The sequence below is a fragment of the Strigops habroptila genome, chromosome 17, assembly GCF_004027225.2.
Source record: "Strigops habroptila isolate Jane chromosome 17, bStrHab1.2.pri, whole genome shotgun sequence".
NCBI classification, from domain to species: domain Eukaryota; kingdom Metazoa; phylum Chordata; class Aves; order Psittaciformes; family Psittacidae; genus Strigops; species Strigops habroptila.
Window position 1 is genome coordinate 585,057 of NC_044293.2, and position 27,296 is coordinate 612,352.

At 47.8% G+C, this 27,296-nt stretch overlaps 1 protein-coding gene across 1 annotated transcript in view; it reads right to left on the reverse strand.

Moving 5' to 3' along the window:
* The window catches only part of CADM1 (cell adhesion molecule 1), a 95,439-nt gene extending 80,328 nt beyond the window's left edge, over positions 1–15,111 (reverse strand). Inside the window, exon 1 of the mRNA XM_030505322.1 lies at positions 15,093–15,111. Within this exon, the coding sequence (XP_030361182.1) occupies positions 15,093–15,096 (4 nt within the window). The 5' untranslated portion in view covers positions 15,097–15,111. The remainder of the gene's footprint in view (positions 1–15,092) is intronic.
* Positions 15,112–27,296: the final 12,185 nt, after the last annotated feature.

Consider the following 27,296-nt stretch of genomic DNA (forward strand, 5'->3'; position numbering starts at 1 on the left):
AAAGGTTAATAGCCCCCAAATAAAGGAGTGCAGCCTGCCTGTTAAAATAATTACATCATGACATTTCAGAAAGGTTGGCACACAGACATGGTTTCCAGCAAGGAAACAGCAAAACAAGTAGCCTTTGAAAAACACCATCCAGACTTAAAATACACGAGGGACCGGGGACCCCGACTTCAGCGACAGCCCTTCCTGAGGCTTCAGCAGCTCCCTTTCCTCCTGGGATTACAAACAGCTGCACAGTCAGGGAACCCTCCCGTGCTCCTGCCTACCCTTTCATGGGATCCAATGGATTTCCGTTGGGCCACCCCTAAAATCCCATTTGGCTTCAATGCCATTTGTGGATTCTTGCAAAAATCAGTTCTCTCCATGGCATGAAATATTTGCATATTTTAAAGTGTTTGAAAAGCAACAAATGTTACAGTTTCCAAATGATTTTGGAACATGCACATGTAATTAGCCCTGTCTAACAAATCTGCTCCTGACTGTGGGAGTAAACAAGTGAATTTAAGCCAAAACCTGTCTCAGCGACATCAAATGTCAAGGTCTGACTCGTGTTCTAACACCCCAGCCGAAGCCTGGCAGGTAATATTTTCTTGGGGCTTATTTGCTTCGATTAAGCGGTGTGAAAGGACAAGATGTCCTTAATTCAGCAACCTCTTCCATGCACCGTTTATTTCGTGTTGTCTATGACAGCTATTCCATTTTGGTTTGTGATGGTTCACAGATGACACCAGCTGCGCAAAGCCTCACCAAACGTCACCACAAGCCTCAGGGTCTGTTACCCTCCCAGGACACCCGCACAAGAGCAGGAAGCGAGCGATGAACACATTGCTGCCAGCTAACTTCTGCTACCAAATCCTGAAAGTTACTTAAACAAATCTGGTCACGGTTACACCAGTGAGGAGGTGGTAAGAGGCAGACCTGGTCCTGACTCTCCAGTTGAGGTCCTGCTCCCACTTGCAGCCCCTCAAGCCGAAGCCGTTTTGCCAGGAGCCAATCTGCTCCCATGTGGAATGGATGCAATGACAGCAGGGCCCTCCGACCCGTCTGTGCTGTGAACGGGATTGGAGCCGAAGGACTGCAGCTCCCAAGCCAAGCACCAGCTTCCATGAATGATGTCAGTGCAGCTCCGAAACTGGGACAACCTCCAGGCTGGAGACACCCAAACAGCTTCAGCAGAGAGAAGATGCATTCATCATTCATAAGAAGCCAGCAACGCTCCACGGCTTCCTCGCTCATCATCTTGCACGCAGGGGAGACTCTCTGTAGCAAGTCATCCATGACACAGACAGAAAACCAAACCCTATGTCTAATCCAAGCATGGGGCTCTCAACAACTTCACATCAAGCAGAACCACTCTGCTCCCAGGGTGGGACGTCACAGAAAAGACCCATCGCTGAGGTGGGAATAGCTTCCCAAGGCAGAGCCAAAACCATGTCGCAGGCAAGCCTTGTTCCAGAAGGTGACACATGGGGTGAGAACAGGAACGTGTTCATCAGCCACATTCCCTTCCGTTCTGAAGTCTGGAGACAGAAAATTGGATTTCTGCAGAAGTCTGTTCAACACGACTTCTGCAAGAGCATTATACCAAATACTAAACATCCAGTTTAACACCAAAGATGAAAATCAATCTTTCCTTATTGCCTCTTCCACGGGATGGGAATAAAGGCTGCCTTCATCCAAAAAAGGTCATGTTTGCATTTCTGGTAAACACAAGGCTTTGTTTTTTCCTCTCCATGCAATATGCTCAAGTGAGTCACATCTGGCTGACTTGTCAAAAGATAGTGAAAGTTTGAGGAAATGGTGTTCCACAGATGTTACTGACTAAAAATAGCCCTTGCACAAACGATAACAATTTTCCAGCTCAGCGGCCAAATATACTGCTCAAAGGCATCTATTGCCAATAGAGGTTCATTGCAGATGGCAAGATAAGCAACTTGTTCCTTGTCCTACTAAAACTTTTCTCTCCTACCATCTTTGGCGAGCATAACTCAGTGAAATCATGCCAGAATTTCAAATCCCACCCGAAAGCCTACACAGGGACTCCATGTGAGCTAGCAATCCACCTTGTTATCCTGCTTAGGAACGACCCCTTCCCAACCAGATGGGACACTCTCCTGCTACCCACACTGACTGCGGCAATGAAGACAGAGCACGACCAGTCCAGCCTTGCAGCGAGGTGGTTCTTACTCAGCCCAAAATAAACTGTGTCGATCGCCTGCATCACCTCAGAGGAAGTATTACTACTGCTTCACCATGTATCTGAGACACATCTTCCATAAACATTAAAGAATATTCAAGGCTCCTTAATTTTCTGCTTCCAAATCAGTAATTTTCAAACCAGGTACCTGTAATAAACTCAATTGTTCTCCTACAAATTCATCAGCAGAAGAAAAGTGCAGATTTTGCACCTTGGGATAGTATCTTTCAAAGCTGTATCTTTAGCAAGGACACAGAAAAATAATCATATTACAGTGTCAACCAATAAATAGTGCAGGAGTAAAGCACAGACAAAGCAATTTCTGCAAACTCTGCTAGGACTGCTGCTACGGTTATTGATAACGGAGAAAGCGAACGCAAACAACATCACACTGGCAAAAATAGGAAAACTATCTCTGGAAAGAATTCTATAAACCCAATACTGATATCCCGGTGTCATCGAAGTTAAAACTCTGCAGAGGATAAGACAACTTCAAAACCCGGTGCGTTTACTGTTGAAAATTCTCTACATTCCATGACTAAATCAGAAGCGCTTCGGTGGTATTTCCATCTCAGATTCTGCTGATGTTCACAGCCTGAGCCTGCTCGTGTGGCTCTCGCTGTCAGCAGAACCCCTTGACTGAACACCATGTCATTCACATGATAAAGTACCCGAGAGGCAATTCACCGGGTCTTAAAAAGGAAAGAGTGATGCCCTCAATCCCCTTAGGAAGACTGTCTCCCTAAAATGCCATCAAAAACTGAGAAAAAGGGATTCTGCAGGAATCCATCATTTCTTACTTAAGCGGCCAGCCGTAGTGTCTAGCCTGCTGCACTCCTGCCTTAAATTATTCAGCATTTAAATCGATCCCCGTCCTTCGTGGCGACCGCTCACGTTGAGACGCCCGGTGCACGCAGATGTGGTGCACGCAGATGTGGGTTCGGGTCTCACAGCTCGGGTCTCTGAGCCTCAAACAACTGCCAAGGACCACCAAACTGCATAAGGACCACCAAGAAGCCTGAAAGCTGAACAGAAGAGATTTCTTACTCAACATGGCCCTTCACGTTCTGTTTTCCAATGACTGCTTGAATCCACAGGCCTGATAAACACAGGGAAAGACGGTATTTGTTCAATCTTTTACAAGCATCAATTTAATGATGGAAACGAGCAGATATTTTTCCTCAGCACTGCAGAAAGAAAGCGTAAAAGAATAAAAGCATCCCACAGCGCGTCCTTCCCTCCAGGGAAGATGGGTATTTGATATTCTAAGTATTCCTACAGCAGAAATGTAGGAAAACAAAGAGGCAGCATTCTCGGGAGTGCTGAGTGCGCTATGCAGCAGGCAAAACACCCTCTACCCCATCTCAGTCCAACCCATGCAGACATCCCAACAAGGATTGGGCTCGACCAGGTGCAGGACCTGCAGCAAGCTCCTCATGAAGGTTAAAGATCCCAACACTGCTGCAGACTGGATAGGATATTCTCTTCTGCTTCCCGTCCCAAAGCCTCAGACAGACCCCCAGCACGGAAGCATAAGATGTCTCTAGCCAGCTACCTGCTGGGTACCAGTGGAAACACAGGGGTCCTTGCCCAGCATGCGTGTCTAAGATGTGGCAAAATTGATGGGGCTTTCCAGGGGGGTGTTAACAAGTGTACAGAATTTAAGAGGAAAGGAAGCGACATCCATAGCTCTTGGTAGCCCCAAAACACTGAGGGAGGCCACGGCACCTGAGCAGCTCACTGCAGCAGCGGCTGAGCTGGTGCTTCCTCGTCCGCAGGAGCTGCAGGAGGCACAGGGACGCCAAGAGCAGAACGCGCCAGAAATAAACATCTTGTGGAGAAAGTTTTGTACCATCTCCTATGCCTGTCACATCCAAATGTTCTCGGCAGAGACAGATGGTCTAGGCTTCTATTAGCAATGAATAATGAGATGTGAAGTGAAAGGTGTGAGATGCTATTTAACCTTGCTCCCCCCTGACATCGTAAGTCCTGAACTGTACAGCATTTGATATTTTTGTGGTTATAAAACACCAAGAAACACAGCAATAGTCACCAGTTTGCTATACACCAGATATTTCGCTATCTGTAAAACCAAACCTATTCCTATTTTAGCCTTCTTCAAGACTGGCAAAAGCTGAACTGTCTGCAATACAGGGAGGAGGTACCCAGTAAGTGAGTACTCACCTCGGCCAAGCCAAGCCATGCCATGCCAGCCACTTCTTCATCCCCTGTATGAAGTGACGTTCACTGACCAGGGTGGTACTTGTCATCTGCACTGAAAGCTGGCTGATTCTGGCAAACCTCTAAGGCATGCCAGGGCACAGCTCAGCTCTCTGCACTACACCTGCGCTTGCAAGCACATGTGCATCGCACCTCCCTTTACCAGCTTACACAAAGAGCCTGAGTAATTCAAACCACCAAGCAATCCACATTCTCCAACCTGGTTGCCTCTCGCTAGTAAAGCGGCAATTAAACGCACCAGAGAGCCTGCTGCAGTGTTCCCACAACTCGGCTCCATGTCACCAATGCTGTGCAGAGCCACAACATTGGTGCAAGTCGAGGCTCCTCTCAAGCCCATCACCGCGCACAAGAACAACGCCGGCACATCTGCTCCTCCTTCCATCGGAGCAGCGAAGCTCTTAGAAACAAATCATCTAAAACTATTTAAAACATTTGGTTCAAATTAATGGGCTATTTTATGTCAAAGCCCGTTCCCCGGAGCCGCCTGCATTTGCAGACATGCCTGCATAACTGGTTTTAGCAATTTGTAGACAAAAATCTGGCAACGCGATACGTTTATCCAGGGAATACACATTATGTCTTACTTAGATAAACATACATAATAGCTATTCCCCGTCTCCTTCCAGCTCCTCCATTACAGAAGGATTGACTAATAACCACAAAGGCTCGCTCCCTTCACAGAGGAAGGTCAGACCTGCCACGCAGGAAGCGGCGTTTCATCTTTTAGGTGTATGGAGGCTTCCAGCGGTGTCTGGGATCACCAGGTACATGTACAAGGCTGTAAATAAGCTCAGTTGCCTTCAAAATCCACTAATAATAATGCTGCCCGCAGCGTCGCCACTGCCCTTTTCCTCTGCGTTGCGATGACAGTAATCCATAGGATCTGTTTTGGTTTGTCTTGTCTTTATTAACAAGTGGTGGTTTACGGGAGCAACTCACATTTCTATGGCAATCCTCAGGCTTCCACACACTGCGTTAGACCGATGACACTAGTAAGAAGCCAGACAGAAAACACCCTCCCAAGAGGCTGCCCTTCCTCCAAGAAATATACTTTTTCTACTAGGCAATTATTCACAGAGAAACTGAAGTGAATAGAGCAAGAAGAGCCTACATCTGTTGTAACTACGTTATTAATATCCAGATGTTTTGTTTCCTTCCCAAATTACTTTGATATCGATCTCATGCCACTGAAAGAGCAACCGGAAGTCTCCCCTGAGGGGATGGGCAGGAGGAATTAGAGCCAGCAATGACTCCTGCTCAAGCCACCTCGAATTCTGACCAAGTTGAAGCAGAACAAGCAGCACATGCTTGCCCAAGCCTTCTCTGTCCATACACACACATGTATACATGTATGTATGTGTATACACACACACAGAGTTACTTTGACAGCAGAGGCCCAGCAAATACAGCAAATAAAACCCTCCTGCAGGAGCAAGTTGTTTAAATCCAATTTGCCACGACAAGCAAAGGCATAAAATACATTGCCACCCTTACCCAGGCATTTGCATTCCTTATTGTTCATTTCAAAAGGGGAAGAGCATTTCTTCCCGGCAGATGGAACAGAGGTCTCACGATCCTCAAACACACCAGGAGAAGAGGTATTCTGCATGAAAGGCGCTTCCAAGATACTGCAGTCAATAGTAATAGGACTTTAAGTCTCACAGGCTTGGAAGCAAAAATTAACGCAGTTTAACAAAGTCTGAGGCCACAGGGTGCTGCTATAAACTCCTCAAAGTTCATCTGAAGGTAAGCAGTAACTTATCAAGGCACTTCCTCCCTGTTCCATATTAGAGACCATGATGATGCCAAGCAAAATGCAGGTTTTTTCCTGTGGTATCTTCACCGACGTCCTGCTGTACAAATTCCATTTCTGAGCAGCCTGACGTTCAATACAGAGATGTTAAGATCTGACTTATCCTTTTCAAAGCAATCTCCTCACTAACACATCTCTCCCCACCAGCCTTCCCCGTGGCTGATCCCTTTCCTACAAAGTTGCTTGTGATTCAAGCAGATAATTTCTGTCTTTAATCTAGACTCCAGTGGAAACTAAATTAACTTCTCAGTCCCTCAAATGGAAAGCACTGCATCAGAGAACAAGCATCTGAGGAGCTGAGGCTGTCAGATCTGCCAGTGTGTTCTAAGAAGGTGTTTATGGAAGTACCCACAGGCTCTCGGCCAGGTGCCCGGCAGATGCTCAGACCAGCCCTTTCCCACCATCCTGCATTCCAAATGGCCCAAAAGACCCACTGGGCTGCAGGATCAGAGGCTCCTCTCTTTGCTAAGATGGTGTTTTGACAATAGCTTTTTTTTTTTTTTATGAGACATTTGTCATTAACAAACTTTAGACAAGGTTAATGAAAGTTCTGTCACTTTAATGTCTAGCCCGCTTTAAATTACAGATGTCATCTGCCATGACTAAAGAAAGGGCACTGAGCAATAATACCATAAACTATCATCTCCAGGGACACACAGGTAATTGCACAGCTCATTAAAAAACTGTTTTAATTATTAATTGACCGTGTCAGAGTTGTCCTTTGAAGTCAGCTTTCATTTTTTTCCTTGCGAGCATGACGATTCCAAGCTGACCTACACAACTTTCTCTGACACCTCCAAGAACCAGAAGGGAAGGCCTGGGACGTGCCTCACAGCACAGGGACCGCGTCTCAACAGCAGAAGTGTTGCACGCCCTCTAACAGACTTAAATCCCATGGATTTAATTAAAAGACTTGGGCAACGAAGGGAAAAAACATCTTAAACAAGGTTTGGCCACTGAACCTGGAGAAAGAAGGAATATCTGAATGGCTGATGAGCCCTGGGCAAACACAACTGCAGGCAGACTTTTGATGGTTCCTACTGGTACAAAATCATTGGACTTGTCTTGTACTGAGGCTCAAAAACTCTGCCTTAAGCTGCGGGACTGGATTTCGAGAGGTCCCTCCCAGCCTCAATGATTCTGCACAGCAACAACCACCAAAAAAAAGGGTTGGAAAAGTGATACTGGAAGTCCAAGCCACTGAATTCAACCTTGTTGCTTAAAAGAGATTATACTTGTATTGCTGCCTTGGGAAATCTCCAGCACCCAAAGGAGCAGGGGGAGGTTCCTTGAAACAAACATACACAAATGCAGTTCCACTGGACAATGGGCTCATTGGTCAAAGACATGAGGATGTTAACCACAAACCACCACCTCTGGGAAGGAAACCACCATCCTGCACAAACACTGCCACGTTAAGCATGTCTACAAGCACTAAGTGAGGCATACAGATGAGCTGCCACACCAGCCACTTAGCCATTTGCCTGCATCTTACTTAATTTAATCCTAATCTCATTCAGCATTCAATATTGGGCTGTCACCTGGCTTTCCACATCTGTCAAAACGAGGACAAAATACCTGAATGCACAGAACAGCAACACGAATTTGGAAAGAACAATCATTTATCTTCAATTCAAAGAACCACAACTGAGAATAAAAACATATTAACCCCTCACTGCACTACAATTCCCTCTGAGGGGGCATCAGCAGAGAAACCGAGTCTATTGAGGACGGGAGTTTCCCCCAGTAGGTTTTGCGAGTTATTAACACACACAGCCATTCACACCCTGACCTGACAGTGACATGCCATGCCAGCTTTTGGTCTTGGCAAAAGCTAATGCTTTCCCTTCTCCGAATCACAGCAACGCTGGAGATTTTAGAAGCAGGTAAAGAAGATCAAAGGACAAGCATCATGTGCTTTCCTTAATTTCCAAGTGCTAGACTGGGAGGAAAAGAACAAAGTTTCAGCTACTGCGGTTACGTCAAGAGCAAGGAAATGTCTTGGCAGCCAGCACCAGCCATAACCATGCACCTCAACCGAAGCTGCCGCCCACAGGGCCAAATACCATCCAGTACATGTTTGTCTCAGGCACCAATTCATCTTGTGAGGAAGCAGTGTAACAGAGCTGCCTCTCCTGCCTTCACCCTTTAAAGCACATCCTTTATGTGTTGAGAACATGACTTGTTTCTTTCTTTTGATGCTTTTTGGGCATAACCAGCAGAACCAGCCTCCCCATTTGAATTGCATTAAGGCATTTCACAAATATTTAGGTATGCCATATACATCAACTACTGCAAACATAACACAAGTAGCATAAACACCACTACCTAGGGTAACTTACAGGTATTTCTCCACAATGCACACCAAACAAGCAAGCAGCTTATAGGGCTGTTACGTGAATGGGTGGGTTTAATGAAAGCAATGGTTTTGCCTTAAAACTATATAAATGCAGAACAAGCATCATCCCACTGCCCTCCAAGCTCCCTCTACCCAGTTCTTGTTGGAGCTATTTGCCAGTGTAATTGAATCCTTCTTCCAGAGTCTTTATATTCCGTTCTGGTTTGGGGACAATGCTGCTGAAACAGCTTTACCATCCATCTTTCTTAACGGGCTTAATCTAAATAGAAGACTGAAATCCAAGATTGTGCCTTTGATGGATAGCTCACCTTCTTCTAGCAGTACGCCTTAAATACGTCCTAGTGTTGCTCTCAGAAACCACACAGAAACCCACATTTACAGGGATTTTGGCCTCTCCTACCAAGCCAGCTATCATCTATACTTATTACAGCATAGTGCCGTTAAAAATAGATAAGGCTCAAGGAGCTGCCACATATGAGACAGAGATAGGTGAACCTGCTTCACAGACCCACAGTGTCAGCCCAGACCTCCACGAATTGCAGGCCTGGGCTGGCTTAAAAGAGGGGGAAGATAAAAAGAAAGAAGCATTCTCCATTTACTTCTCAAATGGGGCAAACCCAAAGGTACCTCTCCTCCTGCCTTGTACTGAAATCCAGCATCCCCCATAGGGGCCCAGGCAATTCCTAATAAAGCATTAAGCATGAAGTTACTGCAGGCAATAACACTGGTTTATGTGTTTAGATGCAAAATTTGGATAGCAAAAAGGTATTGCATTTGAGCCAATAAAACCCATTACTGATGCCACACAGTGCTGAGAAGTGCGCTTTTATGTGGCTACTATAACTCTGTATTAGGAAAGCATAGAGTTGATAAAAAGCATGTGTTCTGCCGCCTCGAGGGGCCCGGGGTGCCACAGCACACTGCTAAGGAAACACAACCCTTCATTCCCTGGCCTGTAGCGTTTCAGAGAGCCACGTGGACCCAGCTGTCCCACAAGCACGTGTTATCCTGCATGCAAAACCACAGAGAAAACCACCTGCTATTAGACCACAATGACACCGGCTCCTGAACCGAGCCCTGGCAGGGCTCCATCACCCACGGATCCAGTGTGGGATCCCTGGTTCATCCCAGCCACATCCCATGCCTGAAGCACAGCACTACACCACAGCACCATGTCCCACAGCTGCAAGGGGTGTTACTGCAGACTCTCACTAAGCGTTTACAGTGCTGCTTTCCATTTGTAAGCTCCCAAGATCCAAGGTGTCCACACAATGCCTCTTCCAGTGCTCAACCAGGACCAGCGGCTATGCCAAGGAAGCATCTACCCACCACCCTCCGATGTACCTGGCAGCAGAGCCCAGCGCAGGGCATCTGCTGGCATCCCAGAAGCCAAGTAACCTTCATGGACATTTGAGACTTGCTGGGATCACCCTGGAAAAGTTGGTTAACACTAAAACCTAATTAGCTTTGTAAGACAAATGCCCTACCCATCGGCAGCGTGTACTGCCCACTGCATCTCTCCTCCTGAAGAAAAGCCAACAAAAAGTACCAAGAGAACCCAGCTAAGGCAAGAAGCAAAGCAAGAGAGAGCTGCAAGAATGAAATGAAAGCGCTTTTATTCTGGGAACAAAGTAGACCGGCTGTGCTTCGCCCTCATCCCCCAAAAGCTCATGGTACAGGGAAGAAAAAAAATCTATCAAGTCAATGTCTCCCATCCATTCTGCAGCTTCTCCCCAGTCAATGAAGTAGTTAATTATAGTTTTTCTACTGGTTTAATTCAGCTGGAAGAGTCAACCACTTCATTTAATAATTTAGTTGAAACTTGTCTGCACGAGAACACGCTCATTTCTCATTCACTTTCAAATTGAATCAATCTAAAGGCTGCCAATAACACGGCAGCAGCACCGCAAACCCCCTGCAACTGACAGTAAGCCACAGTTACTCCTCTTTGTAAATTGACCATTGTCTCAAGGCCTCTGAAAGAAATCAATGTACATCACTGCCTAGAAACTATTAACCTATCTGCGCTGGGCTGCAATAATTGAGCACAATTAGACATACAATTCAGAGAATTCATCAAAAAGAACAAAAATAAAGACGTTTTCCACTGAATTCCTGTTCCTGTTGCTTGCAGAGCAAGCAAAAATGAGAAGTGATCCGTCCACGAAACCCTCTATAATGAATTTAGATTGAGGGCTCTGCTGCCAACCCCACTGCTTTCCCAGCCTTTCTTTCTAGAAGGATTTTTACCTACAACTCTGTTGTTCTGGGAGCCAAATGACGCTGAGCAAAGGTGTCATCTCCAGGCTCCCTCACCAGGCAGCCCCACTGCTCCAAGTTTTGCGTAACTGCAACCCCTTGCCTGCAGGCTGTCTCCCAGGAGCTGGACATCCAAGGTGCACATACAGCTCTCTCTTCCTGAACAGCCCACCCAGCTCAGATGGACACAGGGTAGGAGTGGGCTGCCTAAAGGAGCAACAACCAAGGGTACTTGCCATGCCAGAGCTCCTCTTCCCATAAATCTACCTCCTTTTATATTAAACGAAGCCACCGACAGCAAATGCGGTTTTCAATATATCAGCCAAATACAGAATTGCAGGAACTCGGTTATAAATCCCGCAGGAGGCAGGGGCGGGCAGGAGGACGAGGAAAGGCTGCACTTACACAACCCTGGCAGAGCGAGGCTGCCCTGCTTCCAAAGGGGAATCTTCTCCTACCTTCATCGCTTCCCTATCTGCGGTGCACGGCAAAGGCTTTTCAGAGCAACAAGGGAAAAGAGTTTCCAAACAGGGGAATCCTCGGCAGCAGCCACAAGAAAAAGCATCCAAACCCCTGCAGAAAGCATTATGGCACTCTAACTTTACACAGCTGTCTTGTAAAGCCACTGCAGGCTGTAGTCTAACACAAACCTAGCCAGCACATGTTGCAAATGGAACAAAGGAAGAGCAGAAAGAGCCTAGCAGGCCTACTGCTATATGTCCTTTGAAGTCACACATCTCTCAAGGCTAAGCGTGAGACAAGATGCTCCAAGAACAATACTCTTCCTTATAGCATCTCTCTGCAGAGGGAAAATTCTTATTTGTTAAAACCTAACGCATATGAAAAGCCATAATAATGCAAATAAAGACGGGAAGGCTGAAGTTGCAGGCAGGACTTTATGATTTATGGACCGCAGAGATCTGTATCTACTCATCTCTTCCAGCATTACCAACTGCAAGACGGAAATGATGCTTAAGCTCTTTAGAAGCCCTGTCCTGCTGCAGGCTGCCCAGTTCCGAATGGGACCCTGCCACCCGCCCTCCACATCCCAATGAGCCATCCCAATGGGTGAGGCAATGAGCCGAGGTGCAGACTCGCTGTGTCAAGCACACACCTCCATCAGGACGTCACTACAGCAATGAGCACTCATTGAGGTTCAAGCTGTGCAAAGATCTTATTAGTACTACAAAGGATTGCATTAAAAATACATGAAATATGCAGACAACCACACTTTCTCTATGTGGCTTCATTGCTTTAAGCACCTGCAAACAGAGATAACATTTGAACAGCAACTTTCTGTATGCGCTCCTCTATTTTATCGTCTTGGCTTGCTACAGGATTGATGTTTGGGAAGTGGTTGAGCTCAAAGGCGGCATGACACAAGCACCTGCTCCACTCCTGCAGATCAATTGCAGCCATTCCCCACGGGCTCAGCCTCCACCACACACCACACTGGGGTGGGGATGAAAACCTCCATTCAGAGGCCAGTCCTCGATGCTGCAGCCACCCTTTGACAAATACCAAACCCCCAAGAGCATGCCTTGACCGACAGCTCTGAAGGGTCAGAGAGCAGCCATCCAGCGCATGTGGCATTTTACCTTACAGCAGAGCACTCCTCATCTGCCCCCCGCCAAGGGAAGGAGCAGCAGCACTTACGGGAAATTCCTCGCTTGGGAAAATTCACTGCATCAACCTGTGGTCAGCACAAACAAGCAAAAAGCATCCTAAGCTGCAACATCTACCAGTCAATATCCCAGGTACGCAAGAATTCTTTGTGTTGTCTCATCACCATGGCACGTTGTTCAGCTATCTCCATGACAGATAATCAAAGCTCTTCACTACCTCTCCTTTATTAATCCTTGCTTAATCCCCTTTGAAATTTCAACTGCGGCTTTCATTAACAAAAGCCTGATTTCTTAGATGCATAAAAAAGCATCATCGAGAAATCTGGCATTCCAGATCACTGAGAACTCCCCTTCTACAGTGCCACAGTGCTGCAGCAAAACCACAGAGCTGCTGCTTCACCCTCATCCACACGTACCATGGGGCACAGAGGAGATGGCAGGCACTGGGATGACAAACACTTAATGCTATGAGGGCAGCATGAGCATCCTGCACCAACCCCGCTACCCAAGGCACAGGCTGGAGGAAGAGAACTGCTCCTCTGCAGGTGGCACTGCTGGGACCCCAATGGGGTGGACAACAAGGTCAGGGCTTCGGCAGGGCTTAAAGCAAACCAAGAGCAGGAGACAGAGCAGCGCGGTTGCATACGGATGCCCACTGGCTCTCGGTACCTCCGCTGCAGCCCGCTGCGTCCTGCTCTCCCGTTGTGTGACACCTACTAAGGCTCGGGGCTGTTTTCCTTCTTTTGATCATCATTTCCAACACCGTCTTTCAGCCCACATTCTCCTCCCCCGCCGTCCCGCGGTGAGGTCACGATACGCTGGTGACAAGGTTTCCATGGCAACAGACTGATGACACAAACATCAGATTAGGATTTCTCCGAGGCGGGAGGAGCAGGAGATGCGCTGTGAGGGAGCGGCTGCTACTCCAACCCATCCCTTCAGCGATAGTGCTGGGAATAGAGAACATCACTGCAGAGTAAATTGCTTTTTGTAGAAATGGTCGCTTTCTGTGAAGTTTGCCCCCATGTGAAAGTCTCCGAGCCGGAGCCTTAACATTATTTTAATGTACTTTTCTGTATTTAATCATCTCCCGCTCCAGACACTCGTCTGTTACCATGGGAATGACAGCCGCACAAATACAGGATTACGGCTATCGCGCAGGCGGAGAAGGGGAATTCTGAATAAGGTACTTACGTTCAGTAATTAGCTGCTGCATGAAAACCCTCACAATCATGAGTTTAGATTGATGCATTTATCTCGGCGCTTGAATACAACTGCTCAAAGGTGGGATTCTAGCACATCGCACAAGTATTTCTAACAGGTCCTGCTTGGAGTGGTGCTTTATGCTCCCGGCCCTGTTTTCCCCTTCTCCTTCCCACCAGGCCTCCCCCATGCTTGGCTCATGCCTCGTGCCCACCGATGCTCCCTGTTCCCACTTCACCGGAGCATGGAGCCTTCCCAAGGCAAGCCAGGCACCAGCGCTCCTCCGTTCCCAGGGGAAGAAGGCATGAGTCCATCAGGAATGCTGCTAGTACAGTTGGACCAGGCTGCCCGGCTTAGACCATGACTTCCAACTGCAGTACATTAAAGCTTTAATACTTTCTTTTTTAGGAAATGGACCAAGCTTTCTGCTTTAACTGGAATTAGTTGCAGCTCCACCAAATAACTGACCCCGAGTGGCTCCTGCAACCAAATCCTGCATTATTTAACTCGATTCTTACACACAAAGATCCTGAGAGCATTCATCACCATCCACAAGGTGCTTGTATCTCCCTGCAACAGGCCCCAGCCCTAGTGAAGGAGGATGCACACCTCTGCATTGGGGTGGCCAGCCGTGACTGCACCCACTAAAATGCAGCACCCCCTCCTGAACTTGGGGATTTGAAAGGCTGTGTTCTTGGAGCATGGAAACGATCTGTCATTTGCCAGCCTGCATTCTCTATTCACTGAAGATACTTCCCTCTTTGAATATCTGTTGCTGTTAAAATTCCTCTCCCAGCACACAATTCCCTCTACCAGCTCTTCTTAGAGCTGGTATTAGAGAAGACAAAAAGGATTCGGAGAATCTGATCAGAGCGATCATATTTTCTCCAGGCACTCCTCTGAGTTTAATTCTACATTAAGCATATATTTAAAAGCCTGAACAAACCTTCCCGCGTCCTACCTCCTCGTGCTCCCTTCCAACACGGAATGGGAGAGCACTCCCAAAACAAGGAATCAAGCTGTACTTGACAATTACTCACTGAAGAGTAGCACTCCTAAACATACTATGGAAAATCAGAACCAAAACCAACAAGATGGGGAAGGCTGCAGGCTTTGCAGTACAGAGCTGGGAGAGGATGTGCTCTGAGTCCTCTTCTTCTCACCCAAACGGGACAATCACAGACAAGCTCAGAGTGATGCAGAAGCATGTTTTGGACAGGTTTTTGTAACAGCACCAGCCCATTGGAGGTTATGGGCACTCTGTTGGGAAGCAGAAAGACTGCAGCCCCAGTGTTCAGAGGCTGGGTGCCTGAGCACCCGAGGCCATCCCCGCTGTCCCCCCCGCATCATCACACTGCAGCTTGCAGGGGCCATCGTTCCCACACTCACACATGAAGCAGCTCGTGGCTGATGGTTCCCAGCATCCATGCTCAGCAGCTCCCCATGCAGAGCATCACCACTCACATTACGCGCCTCAATGTATTCACTTACCTAAGGAAAGCAAAGGAAAGGGAAAACACAAAATTAGGAGAAACATACCAACTATTTAAAGCCTTGACCAAGCTTCTGCAGCCATGTTAATCCCCTGCAGAGGAGGCAAGGTTAATAAATACTGCAACAACTTTTGAGGCCTTTTTATTTATACCTACATACGCATCAGCAGAGGGATTTGACGAATAATACTCCTCAAATTGCTCCTATGATGTCAACACTCTGGAGTATTAACTGCTCCGTGCCCGAAGGAAATGGGTCAATTTTAATTCTTCAAACAATTCTTACTGGCACAATAAGTCATTCTCCAAGCCAGAGATAGGAAGCACAGGAATCCCAGCAGGACACAAGCCACGGGATGCAGATCAGCAGGCAGCAAGAAGAACCTGCGCCCAAAGAGGAGCGAGTGGATGAAGCCTCACTGCCTTGTCAGCCAACAAAAACTCACCCAAATCCAAAGATAAGGGAATTATGGTTCTGGGAACTCTTGAACAAGGTTACTGTGAAAACAGCGAAGCTGTTTAAACATGAGCCTCTGCCAACACATCTCTTCATTACTCGCAGTCCCCCCTAAAAGCACAGTTCCATGGCTGGTGACATTGAAACTCTTCTCCCACCACAGGGACTCTACAAACAGCAAGAAACCCTTCAAAACACTCCCAGAGAAAGACTCTGATATCCTCTGTGCCAGAAAATGTCTCAGTGCCTCCTCATCCATTGGAAAAGCTCATTGGACCTTTGGCCAAGCAGACAGCCTTGGCAGTGTCTCTCCTTTTGTTTTGGGGTTGGTTGTTTTTGGTGTTCCTTCTGCAGTACCAACCGCAAAGGCAGCAAAGTGTGTCACACAGAGGAAGAATTCCCACTGCTTAAACGTTACGAGCCATGTGCACAAAAAGATTAACAGAAATTAAAGGAAATATAATAAGCTTCCTGGAAAAAAGCTTCCTTAAATATACTACCTCTAAGGCTACGTATGTTGCAGTGGCCGAGAGAAGGGATGCAAGCAGGAAAACTGACAACCATCCCACTGGACAGCAAACCAAAGCTAACCCAGAACAGAAGCTGCTGCCTTCATTCGAGGCGCACGGATGGTAAGTAAGGACATGTGTGCATCCAGCACAACCTGAATCATGCGTCCCCAAGTCCCTGATTCCAGCACAGAAACATTCTTGCCTCACCTGTGCCCCTGTTCAAGACATACCCCCGAGGCAATCTTGTTGCCTGGCTTCCACTTCAATGGCAAGGAGCTAAAGCCAAATGATCCTCACAGCATCAGAGTGACAAAAGGCGCAGAGGAAAGCAGATCTCTGCAGAGAGCCACGAGCGACCAGCCCATGCTGCCCTTGAGCCAGGTTCATCTGCCCCTTCCACACACCAGCACCACGTGCCCTAAGCCAGCGCGTGCGCAGGCTGCTACCACACATCCCTCAAGCAGTAATTACACACAGTAATTACATATTTAATTGTTGCACATTAATATCACCTCAGCCTATAATTACAGCTTATTCATGTAAGGCTAATAAAGGAAAACAGGCGTATTTGCATAAAAGTTGTAATGAAAAGTATAATGATTTTACTAACAAGATGTGGATAAGAATGCATATCTGTGACAAACACTTTGTGTCAAGAAGAATAGAAAACTATTTTCTTTCCTGAAGATTATTTCAGGCCCATTTAACACAATCTGTACCACTCTGTTGATGTGCAGTATCTTGCACACATCAAGTCAGATCTGGGTAACGTTCCCGACTTCAAATAAAATTTCATTACTATATTTAGTTATAGAATGCTTGGAAATGGCTGCATTGTTAAACTTCATAAAAACTGGAATTTGCCAAGTGCTGGGCAACCTTGGTGCCCATTTCTCTCTGTGCTGCTCCAACACCGCAGCGGTTCTGCCCCTGCCTCCTCGTGCTGCCGTTTACATTACAGCTTAATTCTCACCCATAAAACAAGCAATTAAGAGTAAGCACAAACTGCTTTGGAGTTCCTGAGGCCAAAGATAAAAACAAACTGGCTTTTAGAAATCCACTTTTGCAGCAGTGAAACAAAAAGCAGCGCTAATTATCAATAATTTGTCACCTCTGATTTGAGCAGAGAGGCTGATGGACACACATCTGGATCCTTCCAAGCCCCACGTCAAGAGGCATCTCGGCTGCTTTCACAGTGTGCTCTCCTCGGCTTCCGAGCAGCAAGAACTGCTCCAGAGCGGGAATTCCACCAGCAACGTTATGGAAATCAGCCTCAGGACAGCGGGAAACGCCACAGCAGTGTTCATGCAGCCACATCCTCAATTCTCCCACATCCCCTCGGCCACAGGTAAACAAACACCTCAAGGGAAAAGCGGGAAATTAATGCTGGAAGCTTAGCCCAATTCCCTTGGTAGTGACAATGAGACCTCCTGTTTGGCAGAACTGCTGGTGCTTTACAGACACCCCCCTTAATCCCCTCCAAAAGCAGTTAAGTGATCCTTGCATATGAAAGGCTGATTCTACATTATTCCATATGGAAAGCATCTTCAAGTTTCTCAGTTCTTAAGCATTATTTGTTTCCCAATTACAAGCCAGCACATCTTGTCTCCTCTTGCCTAGTCATTACCAAGTGTGGCTACTTAGCAAACTGCATTCTCAAGGTACACAGGATTCTCGGTGTGCAGGGAGGAGATGGGAGGATGAGTTTGCTGCCTTGTACTCAGGTATGCAATTCTGAAAGCTATATTGTGAAGGCAACAGCTGCACAGAACATCTGGAAAACCTTGCTGCCTCAGAGTGCTTCTCGAACCAAGGGGAAACATGCCAGCTCCTCCAATAGGATTCTGCACAGTTTGACAGGCTTTATTTGTCTCCTTGACAACATGCACCATGACTCAGTTACCCGGTTCCTCAGCAATCAGGAATTTCATTTGAGACAAGGGGGTGCAATTCCTGCTCCCCAGAAGGATGAGCGAGCAGCTGCCTACAAGCTCTTCCCCAACAGACTAAGTTTCCAACTGGAGCGCTCTGGCACAACCGTCCTTGCTCTGTTTAGCTGCAGCCATGAGCAGAGGCACCCTGAATTCCAGACAGCCTGTAGGAGTACGTCTCTTGCAGCAAATCTCAGTTTACTGTTATCTATTGCTCCACCTGCCATTCTGTTTAACTACTCAGTCATCTTCTGAGAACCCTGTGAAACAATTAGTGTGCAAACTCCATGACAGACCCAGCCTGGAAGCACTCTCACAAAGGCTGGAAGTAACCACGTGGAAAGAAAAACTCCCTTCCAAAGTCTGCATCTTTGGTCACTCCTCTGCCTGTTTCCTCATTAACCCTCAGGACAAAGACAAGGGAAACAACACAATATGTTCCTGCTTTTGCTTATCAAAGTAATTAAACCTGGCTACGAAACCGGCTGTGAATACGGAACGAACACCAACAAACCACCACATCAACCAGCACAGCGTCAGCAGAAGGAAGAGCACAAGGCCAGCGACACGAGGGATGCTGATGGACAAGGGAAGCGCCAGCTCGATCTGCCCCTTTGTCACACCAACACACGATACCTGGGGAAGGCCAAAACACATCCTGCCCCAGGACACATCCTGGCCCTAAATGCGATGTGGACAGTTGGTGGTGGTGAGCCCAAGCCCCCACCCAGCACCTACACCTTGACCTTCTGCACATCAAGCATCTTGCCCCATCTACGCTCATCACGTGTGCTTCTATTTTGCCTGCTAGTCATTACAAAACAGCGCATGTAATGCAGCCATTAGTTCATCAAGGGAGAGTTTAAACATGACATACTAGTAATTAAACTACAGGAGAACCTGGCTAATTCCCATCAATGATTAAGAGCCACTGCAGACTAGCGAATTTTACAAGCGAGTGCACATGCAATAAAAATCTCGCTCATTTATTTTGACAAGTGTCACTTCACATTAAAGGTATTCTCCAGCACGAACTCCAGTCTGGAGCACAACTCTATTCCCAACATGGCACCTCATTAAGCCTGAGACTCAGCAAAACACTTTGCCACGTGCTCAACTTTCACCCCGAGAGCCTGGGAACCGCGGGAGCCACACACTGGGGACGGGCCTTTCATCACCGGGGGGCTGTGAATCACTGCACACAAACTCACACCAAGCACCACTGCTTTCCTCCATGTGGTGTTTCTTAGCCCCGAGTTATTTACACAGACATGGTGAATCTCAATGGAGAACACTGCCTGCCCACTGGCAGATGATGATAGAGCAGCACCTGAGTACCTGTTTAAAGACATCAGGGTCACAGCCAGAAATCAGTGGTCAAAATCACCTTCGACACGCAGGAAGCACAGGCTCAGCAACACACAGAAGGTCTGCAAGGTCACCTTCAAGGGACGCTCCCTTGGGGCAGCCACGTTCTCTGTTCTCCAACATTCAGGAATCACGGTCAGTGATTCACCGGGGGTTTTATTTTATACTTGCCCCACAGTTCTCAGAGTTCTCCCCCACCAGTGGAAGTTCCCTGCGCTTGAGAGCTTGCGTGGGAAGTGCTAATCTAACTAGTTCAATCATTTCTGACTCAGCCGCAGTCTGGTGCGGTTCCACGCGGCAGGATGCTCCTACTCAGTCGAAACAAGCAGGGAAGCAGAAGCCAAGAAACTCGCCCGTCACGATGACGGCAGATGGGGGCACAGACAGATCCCTGAAGTTGACATGGAAACATTTTCAACAACGGGGCCCACATCCCAGTATTTTTTATTTGGTATTTTAGGAAAGACTTTCCCATTTCAGGAACGAGCCAGATGCCCCGCATCACACCCGAGAGCGTTTGCTCCCGAGCGTGCTGGGACGTTGGCAAGCGAAGCAGCCACTTGTGCCGCTGTCCCGCGAGCCCTCGCACATCAAACCTCCTCTTGGATGTGAAGGAGAGCGCTTCAAAACCCCCGTTTGCTTTCCACCAGAAACACCTCATTCAATGCTACTGCCTGAACAAATTGTACAGCCTCCCATCGAGCGCTTTCATACCAACGTGCTTGGCAACTTCAGAGATGGTTTAAAGAGAAACGTGTTACAGGAGCCCTGCCAACCACAAAAAGGTCTCGCGACTCGGAAAGATCAAATGTGATGGGGAAAAAACACACTTACACATTCTTACATAAACCATTTGATGTCAAAAGTTCAAAATTTAGTATTTTTACATGCCTGCTCGGAGGCAGATGCCCCCGGGTTACTCCCTCAGCCTCTCTATCTACGGCTATCTCCTTGTAACACTTTGCCTTTCTTGCAGTGTGCATCCAGGCAATTAACTGCAGAAGTTCACTACAGGCATTAGGGGCTTTGAAAATAAACGAGAAGGTTTCCAGCAGCAGACGTGACTAAGCAGGGTAAGGAGAAGCCAAGTTCACAAACATGCTCAGAGGTAAACATCCTCGCCACGCTGCCAATTATACCTTTTAATTCCCTGGTGAGGCCAGCACATGCTCTGGAATACCATGCGCCCGGGGCTGTGGATTTCCCCCATCCCAACGTGTGCTGCTTCCCCCTCCGCCCGGGTTTCTGCAGGCACAGACCAAAGTGGTGATGTCAGACGGATGGAATCACACATGACCTTACACTCAACTCTGGAAGCACCTGGGATGAGGTGCGGACCTGCAGAACACGCCGAGGCACTCCAGGGAAACCCATCCATCATCCCAAGAAGCCCTAGTGAACACCCGGCTACAGGCAGCGCACAGAGCCCGTTTCGGGGAGGTTCATTCCAGCTCCGCACTGGGCTTTAGATGACATTGGGATGCAACTTCTCAGTGCAGGTTTACCAAAAGCACTGGTGTGGCAGGACCATTCCCATCAGCTCCGGCAGAAGACGAACCCCTCTGCAGTTCCTTTTGAGCATCCTGCACACTCCACAGAAGAGGTGGCTGCCTGACCACTTTAAATTGCTGGGTCACGCCTCAGAGCTAAAGCCCCTGCACATCACAAATCCCAGGCTGCCCTCTTTTGCACCTTGTCGATATGGTACGTGGCAGCACTATGTCTTGTGAAATATTCCAAATGACTTGCAAAGGAATGAAATGAAAACAGAGGCTAGTCACCAGAAGGCTTAAGCCTGAGATCTGCCAGAGCAAACTAAAAAGAAGGATCAACCTTCTTCACTAGGATACTAGTAACTGAAAAAGCAAATCTCATTTTCCACCTTTAAACCAGAAGTAAAATGTGCTGCTTTTACAGTATTTTTGTCCTCTGTGCAACAAGACCCAACCTTTTCGATAAGAAGTCCACAGCAGGATCAAGAACTAATTGCTAACATAGCTCCCATCAACCTCTAAGTTCTCGCAGTAGAGATTCATTGGGAATGGGGAAGGCATCCATGTTTTAGGCAGGTTTCCTGGGTACATTACTCTGGTGTGGATTCTCCTGCCAGGCAGAGGGGAAGGAGGCTGCTGGTCAGGCTGAAAAGTTTTGTCTCGCTCCAGGCTCCCCATGAATTGCAAATCTTGAGGTTGCCACAGAAACTCTGCGGGCTGACACACAGCCATCAGGAAGCATCACGGTCATCTTTTCCATCTTGTTTGCTTTGCATCAGAGCACTTTAAACTCCCTGTGGCATTGGTGCTCCGCAGAACGATTCCCTCCTCGCCGTTATTCTTGTGCAGTGTCCAAGCCGCAGTGATTAATCATTCCCGCTTCCGTGGCTGACATATCGAGGTGGGGAAACGACATCCTAAATGAGCAGAGCTGATTACCTGGGAAAGCAATTCTTCAAGATAGCACAGCTAACTAATAGCTCCATCTGCTACAAAAACACATTCCTGAGCCCCAGCAGTAGTGTCAGGGTACAGCTAACAATTTCGTTGCATCTGCCAAATCTGAAATGGTTTGTCACAAGTTGCCACAAGTAAGTGGAGAGCCCTTCACCATCCTTCTTCACATCGCCTCGGAAAGCGGGAATCTCAATCACAAGGTCTGCAGGGACTTGTCACAGGAGAAGGTTAGAGCTGGGCTGGAAACACAACCTGTATTAGATATCGATGCTTTCACCTGAACCACCCTGTTCTCTCTCTTGCACCTCCCTGTTTCCAAGCAGCTTTAGCAAACACCTGACCCCTGGGGGCACAGGAGGATGTCAATGCCAGGACCGATAGGGTGCTGGCATCCAGGTGAAATGCCAACAGGGCACAGACATGTGAGATGCACTGGATTGACTAAGCCTGGCTACCAACAGAGCTGCCCATCGCTGTGGGATGCTCTGAGGAGCAGCAGCATGGCCAAACTGCAGCACCCTGAAATGGCAACAGGCACCCACTCCAAAAAAAACACTGAGCCGCAAGTGAGGACCCCAGTTCTCCCCCAAAACCTCAGGCCACAGGTAACAGGCCACATCCAAGCTGCCAGGAGCCACCTTTCCCTGCAGCTCCCTGTGTCCATCCCTACTGCAGCAGCGAGAAGCCTCCTTGTTTTCAAGTCAAACCACATTCTAACAGCAAAGCTCCGAACCCCATCAGCGAGCCCACCCGCTGCCAGCACGCACAGCACCGCTGAGCACTGCCTGCCATGCGAAACAAAGCCTCTGCCTTAAGCCAGACCTTCACTGGGCAGTAAATACCAGCCCTTTACAGCACCCATAAGCTCATAATTAAAGTGCCGACTTCATGTTTTGCAAAAGAAAATAAGACATATATTCAGGAACCGCAATTCCAAACACTCCCAAGCAGATAAGCAGTCTCTTGAAGAAGCCACAGGGAGGACCCACACAGATGCTGGCCTTCTGTGGTCATTTAAAACCATGTTTCTACAAATCCTACCCACAACACAATCACTTCTTTACAGACTGAGAACAATCCGCAGACATTAAAGCAGCAAATTAGCACATACACTTTCAGGTAGATCCCTGTCCCACCGAAGCCACTGCTGGGCCCAGGGACACCCTATGTGTCAGTTTTATGTATTGTTTTAAGTATGTCGATATATTTATCTTGCAACTATGTAGCAACCAGGCCAATTTCACACCACTTTCACTGTGACTCCACATAAACAGGTTGGTCGAACACTCCTGCAGATCTTCCCTGGGATCGCAATATCCTCCTCCTATTCCCAAGGTTCCCTTTTGGAATCCCAGGCTTCACAAGGGAAGCTTGGGTGAAACCAGCAAGCTCTATTTACCATCAGTGCTCCAGCAAAGCTGTTTATCCTGGCGCGCTGTACCACCACCTCCCATCCCTGCACACCCACCACAACAGGAAGATAATTTCAACACCTCGAGCCGTGCTGCTCCCCTGAGCCCTCAGCTTCTTCCCCACGCTCATCAATCCTCCTGATAACCGTGCCACGCTTCCATCGTGTGTCAGCACAAGCGAGGAGCTCTAAATTAGGACCGTTCAAGTGATTTGCTGGCTGTGCTTTATTTATTGCATTGGTCAAATCACTAAATTACCATGGAATCCAGTTGAATGACAGAAGTTCAATCACTTAAGAAATTAGCCCACTAAATGGAGAATCAGAAGACCACAATCCCGGCGTTGCTTGGAAATGCACTTCCACCCTGATTTAATACCCTCACTGAGTCAGTCGCGCACTTGCAAGTAAGAACCAAAGGGTTACACACGTCTGTAATTAAGACAGGGAAACCGCACGGGCAAAAAGCCTTTCCCCAGAATTACTGAGCTTCTATCTAAACAAATCTGTCGCGTTTCCCTCTGTCTGAGAAGGAGGGAGAAAAATGCCTCAGGAGCTGAGATTTCATAATTTCATTCCAAAGTCACCACTCATGTGTTGTGCTGCTGACAGCTAATTAAGTTCTCCCAAGGTAAAACAAATGTAATGTTTTAAAGTTGCCTCCTCCTTTTAAAAGTCTTGACTGATATTTCACCTGCGTGGTATTAATCAAGGAAAAACAATTAAAAGGGGGATTTGCATTTGCTTCAGCTGCAATCCCAGCACCTGCCGCATCCTCCCAGTGGGTCACTGATGGGGTTTGGGTTTCATTCTGGTCCATTCCATCTCTTGGCACCAGCAGCCATCACCGTGGACACAAGTACTTACTCTGCAACTTCGGTGATGAGACAATAAACCCCATTTTGCTTTGTAAGGGAAAAGCTGTGGAAAGCTGAGTGAGCGAGACAGAAATGCTGAGGTACAGCCCCAATCCCTGCTTTTACCTCTGGGTTCCCTACCCCAGCACCTGCCCAACTGCCTTTCACACAAACACCCTCTGCCCAGAGGATTCCTTGAGCTGTATTTAAAATGGCTTTGAGCAGAAGCCGCTTTGTGCTGCCACCGAGGATGTTACAAAACCTTCCTGCAAAGTTACAACACATCACGGGCATTTCCTCACACAAACAGGGTGGATGCAGGAGACTCCCATTGTCAGCAGCCTGAACGTAAAGCCACAACGTGCTGAAACCCCTTCCCACAGGCTCACCTCAATAAACACAGCAATTTAAAGCAATTTGCAGAGGTTCATTTATTCCATCGTATTCCTACGAGCAACAATATTTCATGCTTCATACGTAGGGCAGCTACTTGAGCAGCTGATAGGCTTTACCTGTGAGATCCGAGCACCTTAAACTTAAATAATGACTGGGGCAAATAAACATTTCAAGGCAAACTTGCCGGCCACCTGAAAGCAGCCCTTAAAGCCCCATTTATCAGACGGATCTGCTCGGCTGTGTTTAAAACCATACACAGGGAGGAGAAAATATATTGAGCCACATATCTCAATATAAAAGCGCCGAGGCATTATCACAATAGCATGTCCACAACAGTTATTGCAGCAAAGTGCCTTTTCTTCATCTTCTGGAAACCCATGTAGATAATATTTCAACAATAACCACACATTACTCCCTGTGGTATAGACACATACAAAACGCATTAGGAGCGATGCCAGGAGCTGAAATGCTTTTCTCAGTGGCTCTATTCAGGCGAGCGCCTTGCAGGTGCCGCGGCGCTTTCCGAATCCAGCTCCAGCGGGAGCTCCAAATCAATACGGCTCCTCGGCCATCAGCCAGCCCAGCTAAATCACTCCAAGGGCAAGGCCTGCTGAGTTATGTGGCCATTTCTGCTCCCGCTTCACCGAGAGCGCCACACCATAAACCAGCTCAACCCAAGGTAACCCAAGCTCACGAAGCGCACATCAGCTACAGCACGAGGTAGGTGTGCTCCATGGCTCATGCTCTGCACAACAGAGTGGGGTGAACAACATCTCACTGCATGGTCAGGAGGGTATGAACAACAGGAGACCCTCCTCTCCTTGCCCTTCAAGCTTGCTGGCTCCAAGGGTAAACCCACACAAGGGAGGGACACGGGTCAGCTGCCTTTGCCACAGAAAAGCTTCTGCAAACGAAAATAAATGTGTTTACTTTCCCAAATCAAGAGAACTTCATGTCCTCTTTGTGGCAAGTTATTCAGAGATGGTTTCACACGAGCCTGCCAAGGAGAATTTGAGGTTTGTGGGTTGCGCGGTAGGAGATTTTTTTGGTTAGCTGGTGGAAGTGACTGGGCTGGGGCTTGTTTTTGAAGTTCTCTGATTCGCTCCCATTTCCCCTGAAGTGACCTACAAAAGCAAAGGGGAAGAACTTGTGCTTATTTTCGCTAGTTTACTGCTGTCAAAGACACCTTAAAAGCTTTCAGAGATATTTTTTCCTCTCGCTTTCTTTCCCTGGGCTGTAAATCCAGGTCACGCCTGCATTTGAAGATTATCAAAAGGCAAACGGGAGAAGCTGTTTCCTTACAGAAGCAAGGGAGGCCACGCTTTGATGCCCTAGGGCCTCAGCACCAGGAGAGCCCACTGCCCCAGCTCTGCTAAGCAACACAGCCCACAGACCTGATCTGTGTCTTCGACTGGGAGAACATGAGGCAGTGGGGACCAGCAACACCTCTCCAAAAATAACTGCCTGTGAGGATCAGAATGGGGAAAAAAGACATTTGCTGTGGGCTCAGCAGCCTCCTACTTGCATCCAGTGCAGAAGGCTGCATCCCAGAGTGTCACAGGACACCCTGAGCAGGGCAGGTCGGTTAGGTTTGTCATCCCTTCCATTCTAGGTACAAATCCCAGAGGAAAACGGCACCCTCCCATTGTAATGGAGGTGCACCAGCCCCATTCAGACACCAACGGAGGACAAAAACCCACTCAATTCTACAAGGAAGGCACAAACTGGAAACAGGAACCCTCTGAACCAGCCCTCCAGAACAAACAAGTCCTGGCTGCCGGGAATTGCAGGGCTCAATGATGCGCAGAGGACACTCGGGCTGCCCATCATGTCTTCTCCTGGGCATGGGGGACGAGGGAATTCTTTACCCTGGAAATACTCAATTATTTTAATAGGATTACGTTTGAGACTGAGGATGTTTAGAACAGTGCCTTGAATTTATTAGCCTGCCAGCACTCCACATAAGTAATTTGAATGCAAAGATCTCTTAAGTTTAAGTAACTAACTGGCGGCGAGTCAATTCCCACCCTCCGCAGTTTGAGGCACAACACTAACTTTTGGAAATCAGCTCCTGAGCTCAGCAGTAAAATGCCCAGCGCAGCCTCATCCGTCCCACCTTCCCCATCCGTTCCTTCTAATGGTGTTTTGCCTGTTGTCACAGACAAGCACAAGGGCAGAGCAGCTAAAAACCGCTGATTAATCCTCCCTCTTTAAACATCCCACGTTAAGAGTAAGCCAAGCCATAAATTAATGGGATGTTGAGTCCAAGGCAACATGGACTAATGGACCTCTTGTTCTGTACAAGGATTACTGTATGAAGGTGCATTTAAACCCAGAACCAGCATTTCACAGGGATGGGGATAAGCCAGCACCCCAGCCCAAGTGGGCTCCCAGCACCATGGCTGCAGAAGCAGCCGGTGTCGGAGTCACTCTGGAAGGTGGCACCGTGCTGCAGCATCCCAACGCCCTGCTCCGGCCCTTCCACAAAGCAGCATGGGCTTGCAGCAAGCACCCGTGGTGTAGGTTGTTTACTTGAGGTGGGAGGGAATGAATAAAAGAGTCATAGCTGGTATTTACATACAGCTTGACATACTCAAAACCCTGTGCAAACATTAATCCTTAACAGCCCTCAGAGGAAGGGCAGTGTTATCCGAGTTATCCTCTTTCCACAGCAGAGACATCTCTGACAACCACGGTGGCTGCAGCAGCTCCTCCTCG